This window comes from Protomyctophum parallelum, assembly GCF_964188405.1.
Source record: "Protomyctophum parallelum genome assembly, chromosome: 20".
NCBI lineage: Eukaryota > Metazoa > Chordata > Actinopteri > Myctophiformes > Myctophidae > Protomyctophum > Protomyctophum parallelum.
In genome coordinates this window covers 5621507-5633854 of record NC_139718.1, presented here as the reverse complement: position 1 = coordinate 5633854, position 12348 = coordinate 5621507, and the positions used below count along the sequence as shown (strand labels likewise).

The 12348-nt window shown below is 43.1% G+C and overlaps 2 protein-coding genes across 2 annotated transcripts; both read left to right on the top strand.

Moving 5' to 3' along the window:
- Window positions 1-6515: 6515 nt before the first annotated feature.
- On the top strand, window positions 6516-8468 carry LOC310878516 (GTPase IMAP family member 9-like; the record flags this gene model as incomplete). Its single annotated transcript, XM_083792845.1, has 2 exons — window positions 6516-7203; window positions 8455-8468. 2 exons carry the CDS (start codon window positions 6516-6518, stop codon window positions 8466-8468), a joined length of 702 nt encoding a protein of 233 aa, XP_083648971.1.
- Window positions 8469-8631: 163 nt separating this feature from the next.
- Window positions 8632-11374, top strand: LOC310878515 (GTPase IMAP family member 9-like; the record flags this gene model as incomplete). The annotated part of the gene is made up of 4 exons (XM_083792844.1): window positions 8632-9229; window positions 9794-9838; window positions 10972-11265; window positions 11361-11374. 4 exons carry the CDS (start codon window positions 8632-8634, stop codon window positions 11372-11374), a joined length of 951 nt encoding a protein of 316 aa, XP_083648970.1.
- Between the last annotated feature and the right edge of the window lie 974 nt (window positions 11375-12348).

The following is a 12348-nucleotide window of genomic DNA, read 5'->3' as shown; positions in this document are numbered from 1 at the left end:
GAACTTGTCAGTAGCCTAACTGTAGGCCTTTACCACAGTACTGTGGTAGTCTACTGTGGAAGAGGATGTTACACTATTTATTCATTACATGTCTTAAATTGACATTGAGCTTTTTTGTTAAACATTTGACCTCTTTTATACCAGTGGGCTTTTCTGTTCATTTGGACTCACTACTTTCATGGCTCTGTTGAGGAACTTGACATTTAAATTCATGAGCAGGCTGGATCGCTCACTGAATGGACTCATTGGCCAGTTGACAGACCCAGGCCGTAGTTCTGTAAGGTACACTTCTACCATCAGAGGACACTGGTATAAGAGCCTCGCCTAGAGTAGTAACCTCTTGGGCTGGGTAAATGTACTGTATTTTTTTATTTATTTTTATTTGTATTCTCCTATTTGTGATGTACTGTCTTACCCTGTGGGCCACGAGCCTGTAATAAAGTTTATATATATCATTTTGGAACCGAAATAGGGAACCGTTAAGAACCGGAATCGATAAGCAGAACCGGAATCGGTACCGGACTCGAAAAAATCCTAACGATACCCATCCCTACTTAGGGTGCATACTTAGTTTAGACTAGTCATTGGTTAGACTGTGACATACGTTAAGGTTAGGTTTAGGTGTGCTGCCCGTGGGAGGTTAGGGTGAGGGTTTGAGATTAAGGCTTGACTATTAAGAGACTAATGACTGGTCTACTGTCCCTAACCAATGACTAGTCTAAACCAAAAACTGTCTAAACTAAGTACTGCACCCCCCAGGCTCCTCTGTCTACCTTTATTCCTTCTATCCCTATTTCTATTTGGTCTTTGGCATCGTTTTTGTTTTCAAAAAGCAAGATTCTGTAGGCTACGATGTTTTTTTTTATATTTTATTTGTTCTCAATTTATGATTGATTGATTGATTGAAATATTTATTTAACAGTTTGCAGAAACTCTGTCGTCGATCCTAAGCCATTCCAGCCTGTCAATGGGCAGGGGTGAGGTGGGTTCGGGGGGTGAGGCCAAGTAGGAGCCTGACCTGTTTTGGGAAGTCTGGAGCCTAGTTTGGCTGAATGTGTCATTTCCAACTCTATTGTCGGCGCATGGAAACTAAGGGCTACTAATATATAACTATTCTCTGCCTATCGGGACGTAAGTCGGACGGCGCTGAGTCGGGGTCTGGTGGCCGTCGCAACGCTCGGCACGGCGACTCGCTCGGCTAGCGCCTCGCTCGGCGGTGCCTCACGTGGCTCAAGGCCACCAGACACGGCGCGCCTCCGTCATTGACATCAGTGACAATGACATTATCACATACTGAAACACTAGACTGCCATACACAGTATGCCAGTATAGCCATATATGGCCCTATTGGAAGGTGCTGATAACAGATAGTGTGTATAGAATGGCGCACATGCTTCTGACTGGTGCACAGATGCTGACTGTTCAAAACTTCGAATCCCATGAGAGCCTTTTATTTATATTCACCGTTGATGCGTTTATTTTGACGCTTTAAATGGGCAGAATATTGTGTGTGAAACTGAAACTTTAGCACCATTCGCTTTGATAATTTGGAGCACATTGACTGACCAAGTCACGTCAGGTCATGTTATAAAGAAATTGTTACTTTAACCTATCATGCATCATATTTACTATTTCTATGTGGCCTGTATAACATTAATTACCATGACGTGAACTTATATAGGTGATGATGGTGAGATGTTGATGTTAAAAACAATTCTGTAGGCTTATTAAACAGCCGTTTTGGAAATCGGTGTGAATCTGAATGAGATTTCAAGTTGATCTAGTTCCCAGTTCGTTTTGAGTTGTGATGGCTGCTTTTATAACCTATGATTTGATTACGATTACAAATTGTCATGGCTAGAATGGCTCACTGTAGTAGGCATATGCTCCATGACTGGGGAACTTTATGCCGACAAACGGAGGACCAAGTTCGAACCCCGTCAGAAAAAAACGTTCATTTATTTACGGTATGTATTTATTCTTTCATCGATGCGTTTATATTGACGCATTACATGGGCTGCATAGTTAATGTATGTGACACATATGTTTACTCATAGTTGCATTTATAAAACGAATTAAAACGAAGTGTAGGACCACAAAGGAACATCAGCCGTTACTAGGACGACGGAGACGCGATTTCAAGTTGATCTGCTTTCACGTTAATCTTTGTCACCGGGTCACACTGTAGCCCCTCATACAATAAAGAGCTCGCTCTCTCCCGGGGGGTTTCCCCGTCGATGAACGGGAGGCCCACAATAATGAGAGACACATCCGATTGGAATCTGTTGGCAGGGCATGATCCTGCCTCTGCCAGTTTTGTCTCGAGTATATCCATTCTAGCAGAGACTTGACCAATGTCAATGTCAAGGTTTTGCTGCAATATTGTGACCTTCGTGTCCAGCTCAGATTTCAACTCGTCTCGGTTTTCTGCAATAAGGCGCTCAAGGTGTTTAATTCACTTTTACACCAAGAAGATTCTCAAGTGAATTCTGCACCTCGTCAATCTGTGACTTGAGCGAGGCCCTCTGAGCCTTTAGGAGTGTTTTAAAGTCATCCCGGTGCAGCTTGAGTTCTGCCATGATAGCACTGCAGTCACTGTTTGTATTCTCCTTTTCTGTTCTTTCTTCCTCCTCCTCCCTTATTTTATCAGTCATATTAGTAGAGACGTCTGACAATTTATTTTTTGCCAAAGTTGTTCACTTATTGACTCAGTATATTAAGTTTTCTTCCCGTGTTTCTGAGCACACGCTCTCTGACAGCTGTCAAACCGGCGTCTGACGTCAGCGCTCACACTCAGTGAACCCAAATGCTTCATCATAGCTTAGTTTTCATTTAGTTTCCATTTGGTTTTCGTCAGTGGGAAAACGTAGTGGACGAACATTTTGCGTCTTAGTTTTAGTCGACTAAAACAACACTGGTCCATCCTGTGAACACAAACATTGGTCGGAATGACATTTGTGATGATTTGATTGGCTGAGCACGGGATGTGATGTATGATGATGTAATGATGATGAGAGATGGACATGTGAGCTCGTTTTGAACAAAATGCCTCAAATCATGCCCCCCCCCCCACACACACACACACACACACACATACACACACCAGGTATTGGCCCCCAGGGGCCAATACTGCCCCCCCCCCCCCGCCCCACACTCATAGGACCAGCCCCAAAGACACTTTGAATCTGTCTCTCCTAAACCTCCTTAAAGGGACATTTCACTTTCAATCATTTCATATGTAACTAATAATTCTCAACATCAGATTTTAGTATCAGTGACTGAGGTAAAGAAACGTACTTTATAAATCACAGAGATAATAAAAAGACTGTTATTGTTCAAAACATGCCCCTTCAAGACAAAAGAAAAACATTTCCTCCCCTTCAAGTCGACAGTGAAATGTCTAACCCCCCCCCCCCACACACACACACACACACACACACACACACACACACACACACACACACCTCCTCAAATAGGTTTGTTTGAGGTGGTGCAAGTGGTTTAAGAGGAATCAAATAGGCCTACATCCTGTTATTTATTCATTCATTTAAGTTAAAACATTACTAGATGCTACCATGACTCTCATTGTTATTTTGTTATACACAACATATTACCATTGTAACATTTCACACACCAATGGCCAAGTCAGGATCCAACCCATGTGACCCCCGGTTCAGCAGTCTGGCCCCTGTCTGGGCAACAACCCCCTTCCCCAAAGGGAGTTATGGCCAAATATCACCATGCTACAATATCAAGAATTATGTTACATTTATTATGACCATTTCATTATGAAGTTAAGAGTAGTGGTAAAATGTAGACTATATGTTTGGGGTAGTTAATCATTCAGTCTATTCACTATTGAGAGTATTTTCTCTTTGATTACAGCAGCAGTATTTATTTTAGAAGCTTAAGTCTGGAATAGACAGTAAAGATACTGAGATATATACAGAAGGGGGCAGTAATGACACTATTTGGCCCCAGGCCTGCAGTAGGCTGGACACATCCTTGACCTCTCTGGTCTAACCAGTCCAACAGGTTATCGTCTGAGTGGCTGCATGGATGCGTTGGCCACACCCTGCCGTTGCTCTGAACCAATCACAATCTAGACTGAGACTGTCTTGTGTTTCTTTGACAGACAGCCACTGTTGGAGTTTAAAGACTCGACCACTGACTGAAACTCACTGCTCACTCTGCTGGTACCATCTCTGACTCTGCTGGTACCATCTCTGACTCTGCTGGACCATCTCTGACTCTGCTGGACCATCTCTGACTCTGCTGGACCATCTCTGACTCTGCTGGACCATCTCTGACTCTGCTGGACCATAGTGGACCATCTCTTCTTCAGTCTGACTGCACACACACCCAACAGGTAATTAACTCTCTTGCACTTTATATGATTGTCAGTGCCGACTGCATACTGAGACACAGACACGTGTGTGTGTGTGTGTGTGTGTGTGTGTGTGTGTGTGTGTGTGTGTGTGTGTGTGTGTGTGTGTGTGTGTGTGTGTGTGTGCGTGCGTGTGTGCATGTGTGTGTTTGATCAGCTCCTGTCCAGTCACAGCGAAACTGTGAGTCATGTGATCAAATCAGTGCACATATTATCTCCACAGTCATGTGATCAAGACGGAGCTGACCGATTGGCCGCTAGCCCCTCCAGTGTTGTTTTTGGCAGCACGTTTAGATTTTAGTTTTAGTCACGTTTTAGTCACCTGGAATGTCTTTGTGTTAGTCTAGTTTTAGTCGACTAAATATCATAACATTTTAGTCACCTGGAATGTCTTTGTGTTAGTCTAGATTTAGTCGACTAAAATGTATTTTGGCGGGCCTTGATGCCGTCGTAATGACTGATTTTACACTTGCTAAAAATAGCAGATCTACAAGCGTCGCAGCGCGGCGCGTTGTGAGCTTGTAGATCTGCTATCTTCAGCATGCAACCAAGTGTAAAACGACTTATACTGGATCTCTAGTCCAGTGGTTCCCAAACCTTTTCAAGGACCCCCAAATTGACACATTTTAGCCCGCGGACCCCCATTTGAAAAGACATGCCAGGGACCCCCATTAGAAAAGACATGCCAGGGACCCCCATTAGAAAAGACATGCCAGGGACCCCCATTAGAAAAGACATGCCAGGGACCCCCATTAGAGAAGATTTTTACGGCTCTAGCAGTGATTCTCAACCAGTTACATTTCGAGGACCCCCAGTTTTACATGCATTTAGGGTACGGACCCCCATTTAATGTCATTTCTGTCTCTGGGACCCCCAATTTATATTGTAAAATCAATGTTAATTTAACTCTGAGAGTGTACAAATGGGGGTCCATTTGGTTCCATTTGTACACTCTCAGAGTTACAGACCCATAAGGGTCCATGTGGTTCCAAACTCATTTAGATGGGGACCCCCTGGAACTCCCTCAAGGACCCCTGGGGGTCCCCGGACCCCCTGGAACTATCTCAAGGACCCCTGGGGCTCCCCGGACCCCCTGGAACTCCCTCAAGGACCCCTGGGGCTCCCCGGACCCCCTGGGACTCCCTCAAGGACCCCTGGGGGTCCCCGGACCCCACTGTGGGAACCACTGCTCTAGTCCACTAGTCCCTTCCTAACATTTTAGTCTAGTGTTTATTTGTTGATGAAATTGTGAATATATTTAGTCATAGTTTTAGTCATCATAGCTTAGTTTTCATTTAGTTTCCATTTGGTTTTCGTCAGTGGGAAAATGTAGTCCACGAACATTTTGCGTCTTAGTTTTAGTCGACTAAAACAACACTGGTCCATCCTGTGAACACAAACATTGGCCGGAATGACATTTGTGATGATTTGATTGGCTGAGCACGGAATGTGATGTATGATGATGTAATGATGATAAGAGCGCCCCTCACTTCACACAAGTGTGATTTATTCATTCATATTCCATCCTGATTGGCTCAGATGGACATGTGACGTTTGCAGCTCGTTTTGAACAAAATGCCTCAAATCATAAACGCTTTCACTTTGGCCTGCTATAGCGCCACCAGGAGGCCGATTTCTGCTAAACCCATGTGTGTACAAACACACATGGGGGTTAAAAGGGCCTTTCTTTGTGGTGTCTACGTATTTATGCAAATGAGTCCCAGTGGCCAATGAGGCGTCTATGTATTTATGCAAATGAGTCCCAGTGGCCAATGAGGTGTCTACGTATTTATGCAAATGAGTCCCAGTGGTCAATGAGGTGTCTACGTATTTATGCAAATGAGTCCCTGCAGTGGCCAATGAGGCGTCTACTTATTTATGCAAATGAGTCCCTGCAGTGGCCAATTTTTCATAATCTTTGTGCCATTTATTTTCCTAGATTTCTGGTCACGTGACAGAGATAGAAGAAGATATTTAGGAGACGGGCAAAGATGACCTCATCTTCAGGTTAACCAATCAATGATTGATATGATAATATTGTTCTGATTCATTACAATTCTAAAGTAATATGAGAACATTTATGACTATTTATCTTGTATTTCCAGGCTCTAGTGAGAAACTCTCAGAGATGAGAATCACAATTCTGGGACATACACTTTCAGGGAAGAGTTCATCAGGAAACACCATCCTGGGTTCAGAATCAGGGCAGTTTAGTTCAGAGAGAACAGCTCAGTGTGAGAAGAGACAGGGAGACGTAGCAGGGAGACACGTTACTGTGGTCGATACACCAGGATGGTTTAGGAATTACTCTCTAAATCAAACATCTGAGCTGATCAAACAGGAGATAGTTCTTAGTTCATCTCTGTGTGTTCCAGGTCCACATGCTATCCTCCTAGCTATAAGAGCAGATAAGTCACGTCCAGCTGATGTGTATAAAAACATGGAGGAACACATGCAGCTTCTCAGTGAGTCAGTGTGGGATCACGCTATGCTACTATTCCCCTTTGGAGACTGTCTAGGAGGTAGATCCATTGAGCAGTTCATTGAGAGTGAAGGAAAGGCCCTCCAGAGCCTGGTAGAGAAATGTGGGAACAGGTATCATGTCTTCAACAATAGGAACAGAGGTGATGACACTCAGGTCACACAGCTGTTAGAGAAGATAGAGCAGATGGTGGCAGGAGAGAAAGGAGGCTGTTTCGAGATAGACAGAAGAGTCTTAGAGGAGGCTGAGAAGAAAAGGAGAACCCAGGATGAGGGAGCAACACGACGACAGATGAAGGTGAAGAAACAACGAGAGAGCATCAGGTCAAAGATGGGTAGGTCATTATTTACATTGAAATCACATCTGTCACTAACACACTTCTCAGCTACACAGACACAGCTGGACTGTTTAATCAATGATCACCATGGAAACAAATCAACACATTTAACCCATTCTGAACGGGAACCCCTTTTGGTGTTTTAACTAAGCATTATGTTATACTATATTGAAAAATAGCAGATCTACAAGCTCGTAGCGCGCTACCGAGTGCATGGCGCGCTACGAGCTTGTAGATCTGCTATTTTTGAAAAGTGTGTGTGTGTGTGTGTGTGTGTGTGGGGGGGGGGGGGGGGAACCCCTTTTGGTGTTTTAAGGATTATGTTATACTTAGCTATTAGCTATTGAAAAGTAGCAGACCTACAAGCGGTGCCACACTACGGCAAAAATGTGGCACAAATATTTGAATATATATTCTTTCAGAAGACTTTTTTTTTTTCATTTCAACGTCAAGTCTGAATGGATTAAAACTGTTGAAACGTTTATTATTATCATTTAGTCAATGATAACTATTTAGTCCACTTTTATTCTATAGTCTAGTTTTAGTTGAAATGTTAGACTATTTTTAGTCAATAATGACTATTTTAGTCGACTGTCATTCCATGAACACTAAACTGTTGTCCAGTTCAACCACTCTGATCCCAGGGTTGCCAGTGTTGAGACAGAAATAAGTAACCACGTCTATGAAAACGATCTTAAAGGAAGTGACTGTAGGTCACATGAGCACTTTAAAACTATCAACCATTTGAAAATAGCAGATCTACAAGCTCACCCCGCGTCATGATGTGACACGTTGTGAGCTTGTATATCTGCTGGTGTGTTTTCAAAATAAACCTCTAAATCTATGTTCAGATGGAGGTCTGTGGAAAAATACAGGAACATGTTAGAGAACCACTGCTTTAAAGGGATAGATCACCACAAACAATACATAACTTCTATTAACCCCTAACAGTAGGTCTAATATTTATTGACTTTACAGAAAAACAAGCCTAAAGTCACTCATGATAAGCAGACATGGCAACACTGATTGAACCAAGTACAGCCTAACATAAAAACACCTTACTGCCACGCACACACACGTGCACGCACTCACGCACGCACTAAAAAATAGCAGATCTTCAAGCTCGTAGCGCAGCACCAACACCTGACAGTGAATATCTACTTGGTGCTGCTCTACGAGCTTGTAGATCTGCTATTTTTGAAAGATTGTGAAAATGTGGTGCAAATCGTTGAATATGTATTCTTTCAGAGCAAATGTTTTGAACTCAAGTCGTTGCTTCTGGGGGTCCGTGGAACTAAATATTTTCAGATGGGGGTCGGAAGCCAGCCGCACACACACACACACACACACACACACACACACACACACACACACACTTAATGTATTCTTTCTTATATTTCAGGTGATGACCTCCATCTGTCAGAGATGAGAATCACAATTCTGGGACATACAGTTTCAGGGAAGAGTTCATCAGGAAACACCATCCTGGGTTCAGAATCAGGGCAGTTTAGTTCAGAGAGAACAGCTCAGTGTGAGAAGAGACAGGGAGACGTAGCAGGGAGACACGTTACTGTGGTCGATACACCAGGATGGTTTAGGTATTTCTCTCCAAATGAAACATCTGAGCTGATCAAACAGGAGATAGTTCTTAGTTCATCTCTGTCTCCTCCAGGTCCGCATGCTATCCTCCTAGCTATAAGAGCATGTATGTCATATCCAGCTGATATGTGTAAGAACATGGAGGAACACATGCAGCTTCTCAGTGAGTCAGTGTGGGATGACACTATGATACTGTTTACCCATAGAGACTATCTAGGAGGTAGATCCATTGAGCAGTTCATTGAGAGTGAAGGAAAGGCCCTCCAGAGCCTGGTAGAGAAATGTGGGAACAGGTATCATGTCTTCAACAATAGGAACAGAGGTGATGACACTCAGGTCACACAGCTGTTAGAGAAGATAGAGGAGATGGTGGCAGGAAATGGTCATCATGGAGCAGGAAGTCCAGCAGCACCAACACCTGCCAGTGAGTATTTAACCCATTCAGGACGGGAACCGCTTTACTTTAGGAGTTTTATGCATTATGTTATACTTTAGCTATTGAAAAATAGCAGATCTACTCGGTGCCGCGCTACGAGCTTGTAGATCTGCTATTTTTGAAAGATCGTGAAAATGTGGTGCAAATCGTTGAATATGTATTATTTTAGAGCAAATGTTTTTGAGGGGTGCTATCACTTCCTATATGCAGGTTTAATGTTAGTTTTTAGTTTTCTTTTTAAACGCCATTTACAATGAAGGGGGAAGTTAATGTTTGTTTTGTCACCGTTTGTTTTATGTCATTATTACATCACCTAATCATTTTAAGATTATAATAGCGCCCCTCACTTCACACAGGTGTGATTTTTAACTCAAATCTTTGCTTCTGGGGGATCCGTGGAACTACATATTTTCAGATGGGGGTCCGTGAAGCCAAATACAGATCTAATATCACTGACATGCTTTATTAATGCATCTAACTATGACTGTGTGTTTGACACTGTGTTTATGTTTGCATTTTAATTTAATTTAAATGTGGTCTTATTTCTTACAGCAAAGCCCAAAGCAGTGGTTTCATCTGTGCCAGTGCTGTTTAAAGGTAAACACACACATATATATTTTAAATATTCTTGTTTGGCCTAATTCTCAACAAAGATTATTTCACAAACTGTTTTGTTTGGACTGTATAGGAGAAATAGAGAAGCTTTCCAGACAAGCTGCAATACTTCTTTAAAAACAGTCTAAGTCCACACTATTGATCCATAATGTATAAATGATAGATAAGGGGTCAGGACAACGAGGCCTTTTCGTGGAGGGGTCAGAATGACAGTTTTTCGTCTGTGGTACTCAATTATTTTAATACAGTATTTTAACATAAGAGACTTCTGCCACCCTCTCATCAGCCAGTCAAGTCAACCAGTGACTTTTACAACACCATCTTATAACATAAATAAAATATCCTAGAACTGCACACAGTAGATCTGTCTCTTTCTCACACTCAGCCTCCGTTAACCTGTGAGTTGACCTGTGTTTATAGACCTCATTATGAGGATGTTAAAACAGCTGTGGTTCATTATCTAAACTTATGTTCTAGTTAGTCATGTGATCATGATGTTGTAGTCTTTATAACATTTAGTCATGTGATCATGATGTTGTAGTCTTTACAGCATTTAGTCATGTGATCATGATGTTGTAGTCTTTACAGCATTTAGTCATGTGATCATGATGTTGTAGTCTTTACAACATTTAGTCATGTGTAGTATGACATCCTCCTAGCAGTCAAGGACTGTCTAAAGAGGACGGGACGCGAAGACCGTACGGGCGCCGCCATGTTGCTCACATGGTGCTCCATGGAAGGAAAGAAACATGCGCAGTTGAAACCAAGGAAGCTGAACGTGGAAGTGATGGCTGCATAAAGCCCATTGCGCATGTTTCTTTCCTTCCATGGAGCACCATGTGAGCAACATGGCGGCGCCCTTGCGGTCTTCACGTCCCGTCCTCTTTAGACAGTCCTTGCTAGCAGTCAGTTGCTAGGTGTGGCTCCACCACTAGAAACCCTCCTGTTCCCTCTGAAGGTGTGGCTCCACCACTAGCTCTATGCGGTTTTGGATTATCCTCTCCAGGATGTTAAATGTGACGCAGAGCAGCGAGTTGGGCCTTTAGGATCTTCTGCAGTTTGGTTTGGTTTGGTTTAATTGACTTAACAGCGTAACATTTTTCTTCCAACTTTAGAGAGCGACCAAGTGGAGAAGCTGACGACTCAACTGAAGGAGAGAGAGAGAGAACTGCAGAACTCCATCACAGCGATGGAGGAGAGCAAGAGAGAGCAGCAGAAACTGACCCAGGACCAGAAGGACCGCGCAGAGAAGCTCGCAGCTCAAATGAAAGAAAAAGAAGACGCCATCAAAGAGCTGGAGGACAGTAAGAGAGAGCAGCAGAAACTGACCCAGGACCAGAAGGACCGCGCAGAGAAGCTCACAGCTCAAATGAAACAAAAAGAAGACGCCATCAAAGAGCTGGAGGACAGTAAGAGAGAGCAGCAGAAACTGACCCAGGACCAGAAGGACAACGCAGAGAAGCTCACAGCTCAAATGAAAGAACAAGACGACGCCATCAAAGAGAGAAAGGAGAGTAAGAGAGAAAAGTTGGCCCAGGACCAGAAGGACCACGCAGCTCAAATGAAAAAAATGGAGAGTGAACTGGAGAAGCTTCAACAGAGACAGATGGAGGCAGACGAGAAACGTGAGTGAATTATTGCTGTACAGCCTCAGACTGTTGAGTTTATATGAACATATGGAGATTACTGTACAATGAAGTCATTGTGTGTTAGTCTGCTGTAGTTACATTATGTGAAAGGATGCATCGTCACCTAACATGCTGACTCTACGGTTTAGCCTAGCATGCTAACCGTGTGTAAATAATTATGTTTCCAGAGCCAGATATCTGTCTCATTTACAGTAACAGAGCCAGATATCTGTCTCAGTTACAGTAACGGAGCCAGATATCTGTCTCAGTTACAGTAACAGAGCCAGATATCTGTCTCAGTTACAGTAACAGAGCCAGATATCTGTCTCAGTTACAGTAACGGAGCCAGATATCTGTCTCAGTTACAGTAACAGAGCCAGATATCTGTCTCAGTTACAGTAACAGAGCCAGATATCTGTCTCCGTTACAGTAACAGAGCCAGATCTCACCAGTATTACATCATAACAACGTAACCATACAACCCAAACCTCTACCACAGTATAATTGTGCTGTAATATATTATCTTGGTTAATTTATAATTACGCCACTAATAATGAAATTAATCCTCCTTCTTCAAGGTGCTTCTGCCTCTCAGCAACATGCGACCCAGGTCATCGAAGGAGCAGAGAACAGGCTGAAGACCGTCAGGTTGGAGTTCATCAAAAGAATCACAGGCCCCACCTTGAACAACTTGCTGGACGAACTTCTGGATCAAGAATTCATCACTGATGAAGAAATGGAAACCGTCAATGCGGAAACGATAATAAAAGCACAAGCACGCCTCCTTATCGACATGGTGCGTAAAAAGGGAAACAAGGCCAGTTCATTCATGATTAAAGTGCTCGATGAGCTGGATCGTAACCT